Raw genomic sequence first — 21,523 nt, forward strand, 5'->3', positions numbered from 1 at the left:
GAGCAGTGAAGAAGGTGAGGAAGGGACGGGACTGAGAGACAGAATCAGACAGAGGAGACCGAGGAGGGAGGAGGAACTGAGAGGGAACAACACAGAAACAGGCAGAGGCTGAAGGAAGAAGACTGGGGAGAGGCAAGAAACAGACGGAGGGAGGCTGAGAGAAGAGGGAAGTCGGGAGGCTCACCTGCAGGCCCCCCCCCCCAGCCTTCTCTCCTGGTGGCTTCCCCACAGACAGACCGCTCAGGAAACACCTCTCCATTGGTCATGGCCACGGGAAGAATGGGGGCTCTGAAGAAAAGCGGGGACCCCGACCTAAAGCTAAGCACACCCTTTCACCTGTATCCCAACGGGTCCCTGCAACTACTCTCTGCCGAGATGGGGGATGATCGGGATTACACATGCCAAGTTACTGGGACGGCAGAGAAGGTGAAGGCCACCAGCCACCTACGAGTCTTAGGTGAGCCCCCTACCCTGGCCTTCCCTGGAAGAGGAGGAGGGCAGCCGACTGGGCCCCGAGCAAAATGCCAGGAGAGATGGGCAGAGAAGGAGACAGAGGGAAGGAGAGACAGCCAGAGAGGGAGAGAAACCAAAGACAAGGCAGCTGAGAGAAAAAACAGGGAGCAGGCAGGGAGAGACAAGGACTGATAGGGAGAGAAATGATGCAGGTGGGGAAGGGGTACAGCTGAGGATGGGGGCACTTCCCACTGATGAGAACCCCTCCTCCCCATCCATTACAGTGACCCCTGAGCCCCCTGAGGTCATACCCAACAAGGGAACAATTTCAGTGGTTGACGACAAAGCTCATGAGGTAGGAGAGCTCGGCAAGCAGAAACAGGCTTTGCTTGAGGGGGAGGGGCACCTGGGGCTCCGGTGGGGCAAAAGCAGGGGGGCCCAGACACTCACGTCCCACAAATCTGATGGCCAGCCTCCTTTCCCAGATAGCTACCTGTACCAGCCGAAATGCCAACCCTGCCCCCAACATCACTTGGTACCGGGATGGGGAGGCCCTAGAGATTCCCACAGAGCTGAACGGGGGTAAGCTTCAAAGACATGGGCCGGTGGGGTGGGTGGTGGACAGAACGGGAGGGAGAGACTTTGTCCAGCCCACGGGATCCCTATCCTAATAGAATTTAGAACTAGAACCCAGAGCCCATCTAGTACAACCCAGTCATTTGACAAGTGCGGAAACTGAGGTTCAGAGATTTCCTGCAGGCAGGAGATGGGAAGGGATCAGAAGCAGCATGCAAGTCTGACACTTCCCAATCCCCACTGACTCTGCCAGCCTTGGGGATGGCTGGGGAAGCCAGGCCAGCATCTGACAGAAGCCCCACCATCCTACATTGTTGTCTCCCCAGAGCTATATGCTGTGAGCCGCACTGTCCGAGAGGCCTCCGGCCTCCACTCCCTCACCAGCATCCTCTACCTGAGGCCCAAGAAGGCCGACCGAGATGCCGCCTTTCACTGCAGGGCCACCTACCACATGCCCAATGGCCAACAGGGCCAGCAAGATGCCGCACCCTTCTATCTCACTCTACACTGTGAGCACTTTGACCCCCGACCTCTGTCCCCCGCAACCACCGACACACGACAGTGGCCAGCTTCTGACACCTGACCTGATGGTGCATCACATAGTATATCAGCCTCTGACCCCCTTGCCACAAACTTGATCCCTGACCTCTGACCCCACCTATTAAGCCCTATTCTGTGACCCCTGACCATAGCCAAATGGGCAAGACTCAGGCCCCTGACAATGAGGAGTGACCTCAGCCACTGACCTTACCCTGACCTCTGGACCCCCTTTGAATCCTTCTCCCAGTCCTTGACCTCACAACTCCGAGCCGACCTTCTGGCCCCTAATGCATCCTTACCCTACTGTTACACCCCCACAGACCCTACAGAGAATGTACAGTTCTGGGTGGCCAGCCCAGCAGCCCCTGGAGGCTGGGTCCGCGAGGGGGACACCGTTAACCTGCTTTGTCGGGGAGATGGCAACCCAACCCCTGAGTACATCTTCACACTGAAGCAGGTATCCCCTCCCAGCCCCCTCCCCACCTCTTTGGGAGAATAAATGACCCTGGAGCCCAACCCAGATCTCCTGCCCTAAAACAACCCTCAATTCTCACTCTTGGAGTAATCTTGACACCCTCTCCTGGGATTTCCCCCATTCCTGGCCCTGGGGACATGTCATTTCTCCTCCCTCAGCCCTCTTTTTCTCTTGCCCTGGGACAATTTTAACCCTCTGTCCCAGAGTGAGCCCCAGTGACCTGGGATAGGTACTGGTATCATGAGCCTGGCCAACTTCCCACCAGGTCTCTCACCCACTGAGGGAGCGAAGGCTGTGGGGATACATTTCTCTTCCTTGTCTTTGGCAGGGAAAGAAGGAAGAAAAGTCACTAGAGACCAACACAAACGGCAACCTGACCCTCAGGAGAATCTCCCGGAACCAGAGCGGCCTCTACCAGTGTGAGGTGGCCGATTTTGATGCAGACCCGGAGGTGGAGTTGACCCAAAAGCTGGAGATCCGTGTGGGATGTGAGTAGGTGCAGAGGAGGGGGGCCCAGGAGTGGCCAGAGGCCCCAAGCCAGGGGCTCATTCTTTTCCCCTTATCCAATGTTTCAGTCGTGTCCGGCTCCTAATGACCCCACTCACGGTTTTCTCAGCAGAGATCCTGGGCTGGTTTGCCAAGTCCTTCTCCAGCTCATTTTACAGAGCAGGAAACTGAGGCAGACAGGGTGAAGGGACTTGCTCAGGGTCACACAGCTAGTAAGTGTGTCAAGTGTCTGAGGCCAGATTTGAACTCAGGTCCTCCTGACTCCAGGGCCAGTGCTCTATTCACTGTGCCACCTAGCTGCCCCCATTGGATATATTTGGAGTCTTGTTAGTTGTCTCTCCATCCATAACCCCCAAGGACAAGGGCACCCTTTCTACCCCCCCACCCCCACCCCAAAAGTCCAGCACACTGAGGAAGAACCAGAAAAGACACTGATGATAAAAAAGTGAAGAGGAGGGGGAGGGGACGACGGTGCCATGTGCCCACCCATATGCTTCTCTGTCTGTCTGTCTGTCTGTATCTCTGTGTCTGTCTTTCTCTTCTCTCCCTCTCCCTCCCTCCTTTCTATCTCTCTCTCTCTGTCTGTCTGTCTGTCTGTCTCTCCCCACTAACCTCTCCCCTTACCCTTCTCCTCCTGATTTTGTCTCACCTTCCAGACCTGGACCCCCTGGAGCTGAGCCCTGGGGAGAATGTGACAGTGTCCTTTGGAGACAGCATGGAGCTGGGCTGCTCAGCTTCTGGGGACCCAACCCCCAAAGTCCTCTGGACTAAGGTGAGGCAGGAGGCCCCATCCTCTTCCACTGGCTTCTCAGTCCTGGGTCAGTGCCCTGTGAATGTTCCCCACCCCCACACCTCACACGCTGTCCTCATTCTTTCATCTCTCTGCACCCCAGGATTCCATCCCCCTGGACCAAGGCCCCCACCTCACTCTCACCAACGTCTCCTTCACCTCAGCTGGTATCTATACCTGTGAGGCCTCAGTGCCCAAGCTTCCTGGGCTCACCAGGACCCGGAACGTGCAGCTGCTTGTGCGAGGTAACCCCAGGGCCTGGAGAGAGGGCGGGAGTGGGCAGCAAGGGGATCCTGGAACCTGCAGAAAGGATCAGTACGTTCACTGCTAAGCCTCTTTGTTTCTCTGTTTCTTTTGTGACTCTCTCACTTGCTCTCTCTCTCTGTCCCTATCACCTTGTCCTCTTCCCCTGGCCATGTCTCTTTCCTCCATTCTCTCTCTCTCTCTGTCTCCTTTTCTCTGTGTATCTCGGTGTGTGTCTCTTTCCATCCCTTTCTACCATTTTCTCTATTCTCTTCTGGCTCTATGTCTGTATTTCCCTTTTCTCCGTCTCTCTTCTCTGTCTTTGTTTCTGTCTTTCCACACCTACCCAGGTAAACCAGAGCTGAAACCAGAGGAGATGCAGCCTCAGGGCAGCAGTGGCTGGACGGAAGGGGATGACGTGACCTTGACCTGCTCTGCCCGGGGACACCCAATGCCAGAACTGAGCTGGAATCACGAAGGGGAACCAGTAAGAGATCCTGTCCCCAGCCCCCCCTGAATCCCCTGCCTAGGGACTCCAGCATCTGGGGGCTGTCCCTGAGGAGACTGCAGCTACCTAGGTCTCCTCCCTCCTGTCCAGCAGAGATACCTCAGGGACCCAGATTCCTGACTGTCCTCCACCCCACTGGGGACATGGGTGACAGAGCCCCAGCCTACCGACCTCTGCCCCTCACAGGACATAGAGCTCCCAGCCCCCTGACCTCTGCCCCTCACAGGTAAACAGAATTGTCAGTGGCTGGGTCCAGAGCTCACTGAAACTCAAGGTAACAGGGACTGCGGCCAGGGAGGGGGTCGCCTGCACAGCCTCCAACCACCTGGGTGATACCCATCATACCTTCTACTTTGAGGCGGGTGAGTCCACCTCCCCAAGGGCAGGGGATAGAGCCTCTCTTGAGGAAGGGGCTGCCTACTGACCCCTTGCCCTCTCCTGCAGTGGCCTCACAGGCCCCCCAGGCAGGCGTGGCCGTGATGGCAGCTGCTGTCAGCGTGGGGCTGCTACTTCTGGTTGTAGCTGTCTTCTACTGCATGCGTCGGAAAGGCCGGTGCTGTCGTAGCCGGGAGAAGGTGCCCCCGTGAGTGTGCCCCCCTGACTTCTGTCCCTTCTAACCCTGACCCTCATCATCCATTCAGTGAGCATACCTCATAGGCCAGGCCAGAAGTCTGGGGGTGGGAGGGACCGCACAAACACACATAAATCAATATAAACTCCATAACAAAATAAAGAGAAGGTTGTACTTGGGCTGAACTTGGGAGGAAACTAGGGGTACCAAGAACCAGACGTGGGGAGGGAGGACATGCCAGGTGAGGGTGGGGAGGGAGGACATGCCAGGTGAGGAGGGAGAACATGCCAGGTGGAGAGGGAGAACATCCTAGGTGAGGAGGGAGGACATGCCAGGTGGAGAGGGAGAACATCCCAGGTGAGGAGGGAGAACATGCCAGGTGAGAAGGGAGAACATCCCAGGTGAGGAGGGAGGACATGCCAGGTGAGGAGGGAGGACATGCCAGGTGAGGAGGGAGGACATGCCAGGCAGGGAGGGAGGACATCCCAGGTGGGGGTGGGGAGGGAGGCCAGGCGGGGAGGGAGGACATGCCAGATGGGGAGGACGGCAGTGGGGTAAGCAGGCTTTGTGAGCCTGACTGTCTCTGGCACCTGCTTTATTCCTGACCTTCACCTTGCTTCTGTTTGAACTGGACCTGACCCTGTCACTATGATCAGAGCTCCCAGATGAAGATCTGGTCCCTGGACCTTTCCTGATGTCTGTTCTTACCCATCATCCTGTTTCTCTCTCATCTCCCAGGCTGCCCCCTGAGCCGGAGCCCAGCCGCCCTGGCCTGGATCGCCCAGAGCAGACAGGCCTGCTGTCAGGAGGAGGAGGTGGAGGGGGCAGCAGCCGAGGAGGCCATAGCTTTGGGGATGAGGTTAGCCACCAGGGGCCTGGCTCCGGGAGGGGGGCAAGGGAGAGGGCGACATGATCTCCTAACCCAGGCCTTCTGTTTGCCCTTCTGCAGTGCTGAGCCTGAGGACTCTGGCATGCCTTCAGCCCCACCTTCAATCTTTCACCAGACTCAAAGAGAGCTGTTTGCAGGTGGTGGGAGCTGGGGAGTACCCTCCATCTAGTCCCAGCCACCCCTTCCCCCACCACTTCCTTCCCCTGCCTGAGACTTGGAATATGGGATAGGGCCTGGGCTGGCCCGCCCTTCAGAGATGAGAATCTCCTTCCCCCAGCCCCTGAAATATCCCTTGGCTTCTGGCCTGGGGCCTGGCCCTGGGAGGAGGGGGTCAGTGGAGGGAGCTATTTTTACCAGCCTCTGAGGTCTGTTCTCCCTCCCTTCTACTGTATAGTCTGACACTGGATCCCTGCCTACCCCCTCACCCTTCCTTCACCTTGGTCAGAAACACTGGAGACTAAATAAAGGCCGTCCAACAGCCCCCCAGCCCCGCAGACTAGTTTCTGAATTCACTGCTTGGGGGCCCTTGGGAAAGAGTGGGAGACAGCCTGCCCTGCCTATTCCGGACCCCACTCCCCCACCTCCATCCCCAATCCCCGGAAACAGCTGACCAGCATTTGGAAGGAAATGAAACAGGGAAAGTTAATGAGGTCCGGTTGGGAAGGGGGGTGGGAAGGATGGGATGGGCACCTAGGCAGCCGCCTGAGGCAGGGGAGGTGTGTCATTGTAAGGGCTGCTGCCCCCTTTAAGTAGGTTTACAGGGCTGAGCTGGAAAGGCCAGAAAACTGATGGTGTGAATCGTTCCGCAGCTGCTGGTTAGAGGGCCCAGGGGAGGAAGCTGGAGATCAAGCTGGGAGTGGAAGGAGAAGAAGGGACAAGCAGATTGTGAGAGGGGTGGGGTAGCCTAACACCATGGGAAAACTCAGGGCATGGGACAGGACACAGGCTTCAAGTGCCGGCCTCCTCTGTCCCAGTGTGGAGTGCCTGTCCATGAACAAACCCCATCTATTCTCTAGGTCTCCATTCCCCCACCTGTAAACGTCAGAGCCTTCCAGCTGACATTCTAGGTTCTAAGCTCCCTTCCAACTCTGATAATTTTCTGTTCTAAAGTCCTTCCAGCTCTGACAATCTCTGCTCTAAGGTTCCCTCCCAGCTCTGACATCCCATGTTCTAAAGTTAAATTCCAGCTCTGACGTTCTCTATCTCTGTTCTAAGATTCTTCTTCATCTCTGACGTTCCCTGGTCTTAGACTCCTCCCAGCTCTGATATCCTGTATTTCTTTTTAAGGGACTTTCCAATTCTGAGAGTGGTTTTACCAGATAAACAAACCAAAACAATTAGATACTGAGAAAAAAGTATATGGGAAAGAAACACAGAAACATTAAAATTGAGATCCCCATTCCCCCAATCTGAGACTTTGGTGCTTTTCCCCTTCTAAAATGAGGGGATCAGGCCTCCTCTGGAGGAGGGGGCTCAGTTCTGGGCAGCACATAAGCTGGCCAGCATCAGGACAAGGCCTGTGGGGCCCGATTGAAAGGACTGGGGCTGTTTAGCCTGGGGAAGACTGTCTTCAAGGATTTGAAAGGCTGTCCCATGGAAAAGAGTTCAGCTTTGCTGTTTGGCCCCAGAGAGCAGAGCCAGAAACAATGGGAGGAAATTACCATGAGGCCAATTTGAGAAAAGCTGTCCCAACTCTTGGGCTCGGGAGGGTGGGGCGGATCAAAGATTCCTCTTCCATTGTGGGCAGCCTTGGTGCCCACCAAGGTGCCTACCAGCTCCTGAATTCTGGAATTTTGAGTAGATAGGCTCTTTCCTGGGAGACAGAAATGGGAAATCCCAGGCCAAGGGAGAGAGGTTGATGAGAAGATGCAAAGAAGCCGAGGGAAAGGGAGAGACCCCCAAGGGGAGAGAGCCAGAAACTCAGCTGGACAGAGGAGACAGTCTGGGGGCAGATGGGCAGACTGGGATCTGAGGGAAGACAGATGGCAGGGGGTGGAGGAGAGTCACATGAGCCCCCCACATACACCACACACACCCCAATGGACAGTCAGAGGGTCTCCCGCCCAGCACCTGCTCCCAGCTAATCAAGGGAAGCCCCAGGCCCCCTTCCCAGCAGGGGAATGGCATATATTTGCATATGGCCTGCTTTATTTGCATAATGCCCCCAACAGTTTTTATCTAGACACAGAATTCCCTTCCCCCTGCATGCCCTTCCAAAAAAAGAAATCCTAGATTCTGGGAGCCAAAAGGGCCCATTTTATAAATGATGGGAAAGTAAGGTCCCGAGAAAGGTAGGGATTTGTCCCACGCAGGTCTGAGCTCAGATCGAAATGTCCCAAATCCCAGGCCAGGGCTCTTCCCCCTCTCCCTCACTGCGTCCCTACTGGGGGCCATTCCCTGGAGAAATTCTAGGGCCTTAGTGAGAGTTAGGCTATTTGGCTGAAGGGGAAGATGAGAATCTGTCCCCTGGTTCAGACTGACCTCCCACAGACATTTCCAGCTTCAGTTTCCAGCATCTGTACAAAGAGGAAGACTGTCCTTGTGAGGCTAACTTCCCTGAGGCTGTTGTGGGGCAGGTGTCTTGGACTTCAAAATGGTCAAAAAATTGAGGCAAGGGCTGGAGGTCTTTGGGTACAGGTATGGCCAGCACCACTTCACACCACACAGATGGCCCAGTCACCTCTTTCTCTTCTCAGTAACCACAGGAATGTTGAGGAGTGTGGGGGAGAGGGGCAGAGCTTCTCAATGCAAGAGAGAGCCAGGGCAGGAAGTCCAGAGACTCTGCCCTTTCTTTAATGTGTAATCTTGTACAAATCCCTTTCTTTTCTGGACTTCAAGGTGCCCATTTGTAAAGTGAGGAGATTAGAATAGGTCTCTAAAACCCCTTCTTTTTCCAACATTCTGGGTTCTTTGTACTAAGGTTTTTCCCAGCTCTGACCTTTCCTGTTCTAAGGGCCCTCCCAGCTCTGACATTCCCTGTTTTAAGTGCCCTTCCAGCTCTGACATTCCCTGTTCTAAGGCCCTCCCAGCTCTGACACACTGTTCTACGGACAGAGAGATTGAAACAAAATAAGACAGTAACACAAATCAGAGGCACTGAGTCTGAAGAAAGTTCTGATAGTCCCATTTGGTTCTCCGAATAACCCCTCCACCCCACCCTCCACTCTCAAAATAAATCTATCTGAGCCTATTGATAAGAAAATTGAAGAAGGGTCGGCTAGGTGGCACAGTGAATAGAGCACCAGCCCTGAAGTCAGACGGACCTGAGTTCAAATCTGGCCTCAGACACTTAACCCGGGTCCTTTAACCCATCATCCAGCATGCTCAACGTTGCAGCGCAAAGCCTGATGGGTCAGAGACAAAGAATAAGTAATAGAGATAGTGGATGATGGAGACTGTGGGGGAGAGACATAAAGTCAGAGAGAAACCCTGAGAGGCACAGGGAGACACAGAGAACATGGCTGGGCGTGATTCAGAATGGGAGGCACCATGGGAGAAGACCCCATCTCCCCCAAACCTCCAGCACACACACAACAGTCTCTCTTACCCAAAACCCTTTGGCTCTCTCCATTGGTTGATGGGAGAACCTAGATCAACTTGGGGGTAGGACTGTGCTGCCCCCTTGTGGCGATGGGAGCAACTGCAGACTCTGAACAGTTCCTTGAGAATCAATCCTCAGGAGAACCTGAAGGAGAGTCAAGTCTGGTTGAAAGTCTAAGGTGAAAGACACACAGATGGAAAGAGACAGGCAGAGCATTCACTTCAAAAAATATTTATCCTGGAGGCGTCCGGAGCCCAAAGCCAGAAAGGAGGGGACAGTCCCCCTCGAGCAATGAACTAACCAGCTTATTGTCTGTGGGGTGGGGAGGGTTTTAACTTTGAGCTCTAAGCTTTCTAAAGCCTCTAGGGAAATTACTTGAAATTTGAAGCTCACTACAACACTAGACACATGCTATTAATATTATCCCCATTATGGGTGCAGAAATGACTGAGGCTTAGGAAGGTCAAATTACTTAGCTAGGGTCACACATTGAGTAAACAATATTTATCAGAGGCCAGATCAGAAGGCTGGCCTTTTGGATTCAGACAGCTTTCTAGAGATATACAAAATGAGATGGAGGGGGTGGGAGTCCAGGCGTGTAGAAATAGTTAAAAAGCAGGAGCAGACTCTGAGCTGGGGAGGATGTGCCTGGCACCTATGCTGGGCTCTGAAGGAAGGAAGAAACTCAACATAGACACAGATACATTCACAAAGATGGGAAACATATACTCAGAGAGACAGGGAACTCACTGACCAATTTTTTTTTAAGAGGTATAAAGCTTTTAAGAGGAAAACCTTGGTTCAAATCAAGCTCTGCTGTTTTCTGCCTTTGGGACTTTGGGCAAGTTTCTCTGGGGTTCAGTTTCCCCAACATGAGATAAGGGAATCAAACCAGTCGATCATTAAGGACCCTTCCAGCCAGTTCCTATGGCACTGATAGATAAATGGGGAACAAAGACAAGTAGCTGAGGTTGGAGACAAAAGAGGGCCCTGGTATGAAGAATCTGACCAGGAATAACAAAGCTTAGACAATGGGTGGATTACCTTCGGCCTCGAGGCCACATGAGGCCCTCTAGGTCCTCAAGTGTGGCCCTCTGACAAATCTGCCCTGTGGAGTTTGGAGTCAAAGGGCCACACTTGAGGACTTAGAGGGCCACATGTGGCCTCGGGGCCACAGATTCCCCACTGCTGATTTAGACTAAGCTTCTGGACCAAAAGGAAGGGCTTTTTTTTTTTTTTAATCTATTGGAACCGAGGAAGATAAAAGAAGGGACAGGAAAGCCAAAATACCAGTGTTGATCAACATAGAGTGGGCAGGGCTAATTCAAAGCGTCTTTTGTTCCTGCTTTGTCTGACAAGAAGAATCGTTTTTGGATTAAGGAGAAAACAGAAATGCTTCACTGAGATTTGAAAGCTAAGGGCAGGGAGAAGTTAGTGAGATGCCTTTAAGGAGTGATACTGGTCCGAATGAGCTACATCCTAGGGGACTGAAATAACTGGCAGGTGTCTGTGGGGTTCAAGGCTGGAAGAGAAAGAGGTGAAGGATGTCTCAGCAGCAGAGGAGATCCCGCATCCGTGGAAGTATTGACGTGTTTAGTGAAAAACAAGTATACGAGCAAAGAAATGTACATTGAGACACCCATTCCAGAGAGGGACAAACTGAGACCAGCCCAGAAAGATACATAGAAACAAAGAAGGAGACAGAGTTGCTTAGACTGAGACTAGGGACACAAATCTATACAGAGAGATGCTGAGACCTGGATCGAGATGAAAGGAAGGAGGTCGAGAACGACTCTGGCCAGAAGAAGGCGTAGCTTCCCCCGTGGGGGCTGGGAGAAGGAGGCACAGACCCTGGGGAGAGGGTGCGGAAAGGGGAGCCGCGGGGAGAGGAGGAGCCGGTGCCTGGAAGGGCAGAGCCCAGAGCCAGCCGAGAGGGGAAACCTGGCCGCGTAGGCGGGGCCACCGAGGGGTGTGGTCCAGGAGGGAAAGGCCCTGGAGGGGGCGTGACTAGAGTCCAGAGAGCAGCAGGGATGAGCCGCTTCGAGGGCCCGGCTTGGCTGGGGGTGGGGAAAGGACAGAACGCCGGGAGGGGACGGAGGGAAGGGGAGGGGAAGGGTCCCCTCCTCCGGTGACGTCAGAGAGGCGGCTAGGTGTCCGCGGCCGGAGCTGCCCCTGCGGGAGCCGAGGCTCCGGAGCGGAGCGAGAACGGGCCCCGGCGCTGGAAGGGAGTAGCCCGGGGAAGCGGACCCACGGACTCGCGGACACGGACACGCAGCCTTCCCTGGCCCGGGCCCAGCGCCCCGGGCCGCCCATGGCCCGGTCCACCGCCCTCCCGCTGCTACTGCTGTTGTTCCTGGGGACCGGTAAGGACCCGGGGGGGGGGGGGGGGCGTGATCGCTCCCGAGACCCTGGCCCCTAGCTACGTCCCATCCTCCCCCCTTCGCACCCTTGGGGCCGCGGGCGATCCCCTCCCCCCCGCCCCGCCTGTCTGCCCTCGCCTCCCTTGCCCTGCTGGACTCTGGTAGACCAAGATAGCCCCCCAAGCCCTGACCCGAGGAGAACCCCGGCGCCCCTCCTCCCTCCCTGTCCTGTGTTTCCTCTTCCCTCTGTTCTCGACCCTGGCTGGGAGTCGCTTTACCCAGGCCATTTGGGTCCTTCTCTCATTCCCACGACATCCCTCCCACCCTCGAAGCATCTCAAGCCTTGAGGACCCTTACTCCTCACACCAGCTCCCCCCTTCCCTATTTCCCCCTCCGTCGCTAACGTCTGACCCCTCCTCCTTTCGCGTTTCTCCATCCCTTTCGTCTGAACTCGGGCCGCCCTGTCCCCGAGCTATGTCTGAGGGCCGATCCCTCCCTTGTCCTTACTCCTCCGTCCGGTCTTCCCATCCCCCACCTGAGCCCCCAGCTACACCCCTCCCTGCCTACCCCACCAGCGTCTTCTCTTCCCCCTCCTGGCAAGGAGGGGGTTAACTCGAGCGGGGTCTGCTTCAGTCGCGCTCCCGCCCCCCGCGCGTTCCCCTGGAATGTAGGGAATGTGCTCCTGGGGGGAGGGGAAAGACGGAGACCCCCGCCGGCGCCCCCTCCCCAATCCCCACCCCGCAGCCAGCGCCGATTAGATTCCCGGGTTCCTAGAAGGCTGGGTTGGGGGTTGGAGCAGATTCCTGAAGTACTGTACCGGGAGAGCTGGGCACCTGGGCCTCCAAAAGGGGGAGGGGGAGACACCTGGCTTCCGTGGGGGGGGAATGCGATGCCCGAATTCCTGAGGTTTGGAAGCTGTCTGGGAACTGCTGGGGGAAAATTGAGGATTCGGCCGGGCGCTGGGCCATTCATTCCCACCGCAACTTTCCTGGGTTTCACTTTCATCGAAAGTAGTTCTGACCTCGCCCCCCCCCCCCTCCCCACCCTTTGGGCTCTGCCCCTCTCGGCCATACCGATTTCCGAGGCTCCGGCATTTTCCTTCTCTGCAGTCTTTGTCCTAGAGAGCCTGGGGGAGAAGAGAGATGAGTCTGGGGCGGGCTTTCTCCTCTGCCCCTCCCCCCTCCTAGCTCTGGAAAGGGGCGGGGGGAGACTGGGGTGGCTCTGCCGGTAGCGCCGGCGTGCTCCAGTCCCTCCTTCCCTCTCAGGTGACTGACCAGGCTATTTACCTACAGCCTGGGCGGAGGAGGACTGGGCTCGGGGCACCCCTCCAACTCAGCTACCTGTCGACTATGTGCCAGACTGTGCTGACTGTTGGGATACGAGCAAACGCAAAACACGACCCCTGTTTTCTAGGAGCTCTGTCTAAGGAGGGGAGAAAATATGCAAAGCTCAATGTGCAAACAGGCTGTGGACAGGACAAATTGGAGATAAACTGAATTGGGGGGGGGGGAGACTAGCAGAGGGGAAACAGAAAAGGCTTCTCTCGGGAGGAGGGAGAGAGATCCAGGCCTGGTGGATGGCCCGTGAAAATGCACTGAGTCTAGGAAGATGTAGCTTTAAAGAACTGCACAGGAAGCCAGTATGGGTGGGGGGTGTTAAGTTCCCCAGAAAACTAGGAAGCTGAGAAGGAGCCAGCTTACAAAGGGTTTCGAATTCCAAAAGCCAGTTTTATTTTTGATCAGGAGGTAGTAGGGAGTCACTGAAGTTTCTTGAAGAAGGGTGTGATGTGGTCAGATCTGCACTCAAGAAAGAATACTTTGACAGCTGATATAAGATGGACTGGAGTGAGGGGAGACTTGAGACAGCAGACACTAGCATTGCCCACCCCCCAAGCCTACTATTGTTCAGGAGTGAAGTAATGAGGGCCAGTATGGGATGGTGGGTAACTAGGAGAGACCTTATTGAGCAAGATATTTCATTCTTACCCCCAGGCTCAACTAAGATTCTGTCCCTTCAATTATATTGTGTCTTCTGTGTTCAGAAGTCTCAGCCCTGACATTTTCAGTTTTAAGGTCTCTCCCAGATCTGACATTTTCTGTTTGTTCTAAGGCCCCTCCCAGCCTTGACATTCCCTGTTCTAAGGCCCCTCCCAGCTCTGACATTCCCTGTTCTAAGGCTCCTCCCAGCTCTGACATTCCCTGTTCTAAGGCCCCTCCCAACCCTGACATCCCCTATTCTAAGGCCTCTCCCAGCTCTGACATTCCCTGTTCTAAGGCCCTTTCCAGCCCTGACATCCTCTGTTCTAAGGCCCCTCCCAGCCCTGATATCCTCTGTTCTAAGGCCCCTCCCAGCCCTGATATCCTCTGTTCTAAGGCCCCTCCCAGCTCTGACATTCCCTGTTCTAAGGCCCCTTCCAGCCCTCACATTCCCTGTCCTAAGGATCTCCCAGCACTGATCTTCTATATTCTAAAAATCATAGAATCAGATATTTAGAGTGAGAAAGTACATTATCTCTTCTCTCAGCATATTTTTCTATTATCTCTTTGATCTCTGTCACCAGCTTGGTGCTTTTTCTCTTTCTCTTAGGTAGGTCAGGAAGCAGCCCCAGGTTCTCCCCACCCTCCATTCCCTTACCTCTTCACTTAATCAAGAAAATAAGGGCCTCACCTATCAGTAAGTGGAGAAAATGGGCAAGTGTGGGTCAGGGTGAGTGATAAAGATACATTCTGAGATGGATGGGACCTTGGATCCCATCAGACACCATTTTATAGATAGGAAAAGTGAGGCACAGGAAGGAAGCCACCTGCTCTGGGGTCCCATGGCTAGTCTGAGAAGGGATTTGAACCCAAGCCTTTCTGATTCCTCAGCCAGTGCCTGCCCCATGCTGTTCCTCAAGGTCCCACGGCACCTCTATGGATGGTCCCTTCCTCTGTGCCAGGTACTTTGCTAAGCACCAGGGGTACAAGTGTTCTCAGTTCTAAGGTTCCTTCCTGGCTCTGACACCTTCTCTTCTCCAGTCCCTCCTAGCTTCTGGTGCTCTCTGGCCTGTTCATCCTCTGTCTTTCTTTTCTCTCCCCCTCCCCCCCCTTAGTTCTTCTCTCCCCTTTCTCCATCCCTCCCTTGGGGCTTTCTTCTTCCTCAGCACACTTACATAGCACCCATTCTGGGTAGCCACTGTCATTCTCTACTGCCTGCAATGCCCTTGTGTGTAGCTGCTGTCCACAGGCACTGGGCTGGACTCGAAGGATGTCCTCACCACATTGCTGGGGGAACAGTGTAGAAGGCCCTGTACTCCAATCCCAGCCTTTATCTGTAAAATGATAAGGCCCCTCCTCTCTCAGAATTTATCATCCTCACTCCCCTAAGCAAGTACAACCTTGTTTTCTTCTACTCAATAAACTATTGGTCCCCATCATGTAGGATCTGTCATTCAAAGCCCTTGCAAACCTCCTCCACCCTCCACATAAACATGCACACACTCTCTCTCTCTCTCTCTCTCTCTCTCTCTCTCTCTCTCACTTAATTCTTCCATCCAGCATCCCTGACCTCCTGGCTGTTTCATGAACAAGACCCTCTGTCTCTTGGCTTCAGAAGTTCTCTGGCTATTTTCCAGTGCCTGGAAGCCTGGAATGCTCTTAATCTCTGCCACATCTTCCCTAGCTTTAAGTTTCAACTAAAAATTTCACCTTCCACAGGAAACTTTTCCCAGCCCCTATTCATTCTAATGCCTTCCCTCTTAACTATTTCCTGTTTATAGCTTGTTGGTACACATTTTTTCACTTCCCCTTTAGACTCTAAACTCCTTGAGGGCAGGGGAACTGTCTTTCGCCCTTTTTGGCATGCCTGGAACATAGCACAGTGACTGTCGCTTTGTACACACTTACTAAATGTTTACTGACTTGGCTGACTGCCCCCTTCTCCCCACACATGGTTGATTGCTGCTGTTTGTCCTTCGTTCTTGAAGTGGACCCTGACGTCAGGCAGGTGATGCCATGACATATGAGTGAACTGGATTTAAGTGAGGCAGGGCTGTGCAGTCACCAGCCTCACTGTCTCCTCCATAGACATCTGGGTCCAGTGGCCAGATGTGGATCAGGACACCTAGAGATGGCCCCAGATGCAGCGACAGACCTTGGCCTTTTCAAACTAAGGTTAAACTTTTTTCAGTTTGGCTGAGGCAACATCCATTCAGTGATTAAGGCTAGGTAAGAAATGAGGCAGAGAATGACCTCTTTACCTAGTCAAAACCAATGATCAGTCTGAAGGGGAAGACTCTCAGGGTTTTAGCTGATTGAGAGACAAAAGGGTGAGGGGCTTATTCTCCCCCTTATATGAGATTAGAAGGGAGGCAAGGGGGGCAGCAAGGCAGCGCAGGCCTGGAGTTAGGAAGAGCTGAGTTCAAATCCAGCCTCAGACACTTCCTAGCCACATGACCCTGGGCAAGTCACTTAATCCCATTTGCCTCAGTTTCCTCATCTGTGATTTGGAAAAGGAAATGGCAAACCTCTCCTGTATCTTTGCCAAGAAAACCCCAAGTGGGGTCTCAGAGAGTAAGATGCAACTGGACAACAACAGCCTAAAGAAGAGAGGCCAGGGGGGAAATGAGGTTAGATCCTTGGTGCCCTATGGGGAGTCCATCACAAAGAAGAGAGACCCTGCAGGCCAGCCAGGAACTCAGGGACACAGGCTCAGGCCTGGACTGTTGTTACATTTCTAATGCTCTTGCTGTCCTGGCCTCTAGGAAGTGGGCCAGAGAAGGGCTGTGGGGGAGGAAGCCACCTAGCCCATGCCCAAGTCCTTGAAAGCCTGGCCATGGGAAACAGACTGTGAATTCCAGAGGTTCCTCAAGTCAGAGGGGAGGGGAAGGCAGGATGTGGCAGTGGATGGCGAGGTAGCCACAGACTCCCAGGCCATGGGGCCCAACCCCAGCTCTGCTCCTCCCAGACCACCACAGCCAATGGGACTTCATCCCTGGACATCATCTAGAAGAAGATGATGGCCAGAATAGATGGCCCAAAGGCCCTCCTATTCTCTGAGAGAGGCAGAAATGTTGATGGATGGAAATGGAGAACAGAATCCTTGGTGGCAGGACGAAATGAGAAAAGGGATAGAGTAAGCTAAGTCCCTGACAGGTGGTGGGTGACAGAGAAGGCTTGGGTCTGAGGCAGCTGGAGGAGGCAGGGTGAGTGTGTGAACAGAATGCAGGGCTGGAGTCAGGGAGACCTGAGTAGGCATCTGGCCTCAGACCCCTGCCGACTAGCTGTGTGACCCTGGGCAAGTAACTGAAGTGCTGACTGCCTCCATTGTCTTGTCTTTAAAGTGGGGATAATGGCCTCAGACACTTAACACACACACACACACAAAACTAGCCATGTGACCTTGGGCAAGTCACTTAACCCCAATTGCCCTCCAAAAAGCAAAAAAAGTCACCTAAAGTGGGGATAAGAATGTCTACCTAATGGGGTTGCTGTGACAATCAGAGGAGATAATCTGCATCAAATTCTTAGCAAACCTTTAAGTACAATATAAATGCTGGCTGCTAGTGTTATTGTCATTAATATGATTAGGGCTTGGCCTCCGTGGAGGCTGTGCAGATGCACGGAGACAAATGATTGGGACGGACTGGGCTCCCACCCCCATCCCGGATTTCCGTTGCGGGGGCAGGAGTATGCTTATTATTGGCAATTAATGAATTAATGAGGTGGCTAGACCAGCAGCAGCTAAGGGATCTCAAAGCACTTTTGCTATATGAGCGGAGCCTACATCCTGCCCCACCCAGGGGAACCCCATTTTACTAGGAGGCAGGGGGGGACAGTCTGGGCACCTGGAGCCCTGCAGCCAGTCTGGCAGGAACCCAAGCATCTTGCCTCCCAAAAGCTCCTTCCTGGGCCCAGAATTCTGAGCTGAAGTCCCCACCTCCCTCAGGACCCAGAGGTCTAGACCTCTGTGTGTGACCTTTCTTCCTAATGAGTCAGCCAGATATTCAGACCTGGATCCTCCACCTCCTTTATCGGAGACCAAAGGGGTTTGGGGCCCCAGTTTCTCACCCTTTTGAGGCCCAAACTTCCTTATCCCCCAGGCCTCCAGCCTCTACTCCCACACCTGCATCAGGGCGTTCTCTGGCTGGGCTGGTTGCCAGTTCTGACCTTGGCAAACCATGTCTTTTTCCCTGGCCTGGCAACACAGTAGAGATGGGGGTGGCGGGGGAGACCAGGGACATCAGCTTCCCTTGCCTTGGGGCCCTGGCCCAACTGGTGACAGGTTTATGGGTATCAGCTGGGTCCTCCCACACCCTTCCTGGCCCATCGAAGCCCTCTTCCCCAGCCTGCAGGCTTCCTGCCAGATGGGCAGGGCTGGGGATCAGGATACCTGGGTCCTAGAGGGATATGAAGGGAAAGGAAGTTGGGCTGTCTTCTCTCATTTCCCCCCAGATCCAGAGCCCCACATCTCACTATTTTCCCCATAGCTCCCAACTCTTAAAGGAATCCTTTTCTGACTGCCCAGTTCCCCAAAGGTCTCTTCTCCTGACCTCACTGCCTCACACCTTGACTGGGTTCAGCCATGTTTTCCTGGAGGGTGAGGGGAGCTGCTTGTCTCCCCATCTGGGTTGAGTGTCCTGTCCCACAGTATGACACAAAGGGTCAAAGCCAGGGGAGGCTGTGGGTAGCTGCCCTATTAGGTGACCCTAACTGAACAAAGCCCTTTCCCTCTGGGCCTCTTGTAGGACGAGGAAGTTAAATGAGAAAATCTGAGAGCTCACTCAGTTCCAACATTCTTCACCTCCACCTGCCCTGCTCAGAACCTCCCTAGGGTCTCCCTCAGGGAATCTTCCCCGTGGTCCAGATGCCTTCCCTCACTGCCCCATCTCCCACAGCCTGCTCCCCAAGTTCTGAATATATCGGCCCCTGTGCCCTCCTTGGCCTCATCACAAATGGTCTACGCTATTTTCTTGGTGGAGCCTTTAAGGCCCACTGAAATCCCATCTTTGCAGTGGAAGCCTTCCACAACCCCTCTTAATTCCAGTGCCTTCCCTCTGTTAATTATTTCCTGTTTTTCCTATATGTGACTTGTTTGCTTGCTGTCTCCCCATTGGGCTGTAAGTGCCTTGAGGGCAGGGGCTGTCTTTTGCCTGTTTGCATATCCCCAGCACTTGGGCCTTTGTTGATTATTGTTTATTATTTGCTTATTGATTGCTGGTCCTCTAAATTGGAAGGCCGCCTCCCTTCTTTCTGTCTCCCATGGTCAGTACCTAGCTGGAGGCTGGACACAGAAATGCTGCTAAGTGCCCGAGTGAGTGCGTCTTCTCCAGCGCTGACTCACTTTAGACCTTGCCTCCTGCTATGCTTCCTCTTTCTCCTCTCCAGGAGCCCAGAATGTTCAAGTTGAGGTGCCAGCTGAAGTTCGAGGCCTTCTGGGAAGTGATGTGAGGCTCCCCTGCCACCTTCAGTCTAGGGAAAGTGAAATCCGAGTGTCCCAGGTGATGTGGCTCCGCTGGGACAGGTACGGGGGCAGCCAGAGCGTGGCCGTCTTCCATCCCACACACGGTGCCAGCTTTCCGAATTCAGAGCCCTATGACCAGCGGATGTTCTTTGTCATTGGAAACTCCCGGGAAACTGAGGCAGAGCTACGGGACGGCACCCTGCTGTTGAAAGGACTGAGGGCTGAGGATGAGGCCAACTACACCTGCGAGTTTGCTACCTTCCCCTGGGGGAGCAGTAAAGGAGCCACTAGGCTCAGAGTGCTGGGTAAGAGGGCACGGCAGGGGGTACACCCATGCTTCAGGGCCTTCAGCAGCTCTGGCCTTCTGCTTCCTAAGGGCCCTTTCTGCCCCAGTGGTCAGTGTTCCAGGCCCCAAGGGGTCTCTCATCTATGCTTCCAGGTCCTGATGCTTGGGGTTTTAAAGGCCACTCCAGACCAGTGGTTTTCAAAAGAGGGGGCCCCAAGTTTCACCAGATGTATCACAAATACTGGGTGTTGTGTTGTGATGGATAAAAGTCATTTTATGGTTTTGCTTAGTCTAAAATTTACTTTCCTAGCCAAATTTTTATGGTAAATTGAATTTTTGCAAAACAGAATAAACTTGACCTATATCACTTAAGGTCAAACCTCGAAACATGTCAAACCTTCCATTTGTAAAGATGTCAAAAAACACAGTTGTTCTCATTGAAGGAAAGTGTCTCTTGGCCCTTCCCTAAGGTGCCGTCATGTCCAGAGGGTCCCTCTTTCTCACAGCAAAAGAATATTGTGTGTTCTAGAAGCCAAGGGTCCTTCTAGCCCTGACGTATGTGTTCTGAGAGCCCTTCTGGCCTGGTCACAACTATGTTCTGTGTTCACTGTGTTGAGGACCCTTCAAGCACTACTGGGCATGGCAGCATTAGGACCTGGGCCACTGTGCCTGGTATGTAATAAGGGACTAATAAAGATTTTTTTCAATCATTCATCCATCAGCATCTGGAACAGAGGGAGGCGAGAAATGGAAATATCAAAGCCTAAATACCACCTTCTCTCTTTTGTCTTCCAGCTGAGCCCCAGAACCACGCGGAGTCCCAAGAGGTGACACTGGGCCCAGACCCAATGCCCATGGCCCGATGTGTCTCCACAGGGGGCCGTCCACCCGCCCGCATCTCTTGGTTCTCTCCCCTGCTGGGTGATGGCACAGAGACGAGAACAGTGGGGCCTGTGCCTGGCACGTTCACCGTCACCAGCCGCTTCACCCTGGTGCCCACCCCTCAAGCGGATGGGGCAAAGGTCACCTGTAAGGTGGAGCACGAGACCCTCTCAGAGCCTGTCCTGATTCCCCTCACCCTTTCTGTGAAATGTGAGTGGCCTGCTCTTCCCCTAGTCCCTCTGCTTACCATCATTTCTAGGCTGGGGAGTCGGCAGATGGTACCTCTACTTTGTCCTCCAGTCTCTCCTCTGAGCCCTGGGCACTGTCCATTTCAGTGGGTCCCTAAAAGATCAAGTGAGATGCCCTCCCTGACCATTCTGAGTCCCTTTCTCCTTGTTCCTTCCTGACACTGAGCCCAGACCCTTCTTCTCTACCTGCCATCTCCCTTAGACCCCCCTGAGGTTTCCATCTCTGGCTACGATGACAACTGGTTTGTTGGTCGCGTGGAGGCCACCCTCAGCTGTGATGCCCAGAGCAACCCTGAGCCTGTGACCTATGAGTGGAGCACGTGAGTCCTGGCCTGTGGGGTGGCTGGGAGGGGCTGCCTGCTTCCCAGCTTCAACCCCAGTCTCTGCCAGCAGAGCCACAGAAAGGCGCAGCCCATCTCACTTCAGGATACCTCTGACTGTTGGGAAATCCTTTCCCCTCTACCAAACCAAAATATGTTTCTTTGTAACTTCCCCCCATTGTTCCTAGCTGGGCCCCCTGGGGCCATCATGGGTCAGCTCACCCTTTAAATGCTGGAGCTCAACTCTCATTCCCCCCCCCCACTTCTCCTCCAGGCCCTTCATCCTGCCCCCCATCTTATCAATGTTCTTTCTAAAGTTGGTGCCTGGAACTGACCCCTCCTCCAGGTGGAGTCTGCTTCTCAGGAAGCCCCACATGCTATTGGCCATTGGCCTCCATATTGCTATTGACTCACAGGAAGCTTGGAGTCCACTGAAACCCGCAGATTTTTTTCAGAGTAATGACTGCTGCTTAATGAGGCCTCCCTTACCTTATATTTGTGAAGCTGATTTCTTTGGAATCTCTGGGGAGGATGTGTATTTGTCTCGATCTAGACTTTTAAGGCATTTTTGTCTGACTGTCATTCCACGTGTTATCCAATGCTGTCTCTTCCTCTACTGAAATAAGACAGCCTGGTACCAAGCACAGAGACCCCTAGGGTGCTCTACTGGAGACCTCCTGTAAACACATACACATACTCTCTCCTCTCTCTGTGTCTCTGTCTCTGTCTCTGTCTCTGTCTCTCTCTCACACACACACACACACATACACACTCTCTCCTCTCTCTGTGTCTCTGTCCCTCTCTGTCTCTCCTCTCTCTGTGTCTCTGTCTCTCTCTCACACACACACACACACATACACATTCTCTCTCCTTTCTGTGTGTGTCTCTGTCTGT

The 21,523-nt window shown here is 53.9% G+C and overlaps 2 protein-coding genes across 6 annotated transcripts in view; both read left to right on the forward strand.

Moving 5' to 3' along the window:
• Positions 1-202: 202 nt before the first annotated feature.
• On the forward strand, positions 203-5,862 carry BCAM (basal cell adhesion molecule (Lutheran blood group)). The gene is made up of 13 exons (XM_069088974.1): positions 203-457; positions 738-808; positions 939-1,035; positions 1,356-1,538; positions 1,890-2,026; positions 2,373-2,532; positions 3,208-3,323; positions 3,445-3,586; positions 3,935-4,071; positions 4,319-4,454; positions 4,537-4,675; positions 5,402-5,522; positions 5,613-5,862. The coding sequence occupies exons 1-13, from the start codon at positions 265-267 to the stop codon at positions 5,616-5,618; spliced, it is 1,638 nt and encodes a 545-aa protein (XP_068945075.1). The 5' UTR covers positions 203-264; the 3' UTR covers positions 5,619-5,862.
• Positions 5,863-11,100: 5,238 nt separating this feature from the next.
• Positions 11,101-21,523, forward strand: part of NECTIN2 (nectin cell adhesion molecule 2) — a 32,595-nt gene continuing 22,172 nt past the window's right edge. For 3 of the 5 annotated variants that reach the window (XM_069088976.1, XM_069088977.1, XM_069088979.1), the window contains exons 1-4: positions 11,102-11,456; positions 18,818-19,198; positions 19,975-20,271; positions 20,512-20,629. In XM_069088976.1, coding sequence (XP_068945077.1) covers positions 11,405-11,456; positions 18,818-19,198; positions 19,975-20,271; positions 20,512-20,629 — 848 coding nt within the window. In that variant the 5' untranslated portion in view covers positions 11,102-11,404. Of the gene's footprint in view, positions 11,457-18,817; positions 19,199-19,974; positions 20,272-20,511; positions 20,630-21,523 lie in introns of all 5 variants that reach the window. The other 2 variants (XM_069088978.1, XM_069088980.1) reach the window with 2 other exon arrangements.

Source organism: Petaurus breviceps, unplaced genomic scaffold (genome assembly GCF_028583685.1).
Source record: "Petaurus breviceps papuanus isolate PSGF00001 unplaced genomic scaffold, PetGlider_PUasm1.0 185, whole genome shotgun sequence".
Taxonomy (NCBI): Eukaryota; Metazoa; Chordata; class Mammalia; order Diprotodontia; family Petauridae; genus Petaurus; species Petaurus breviceps.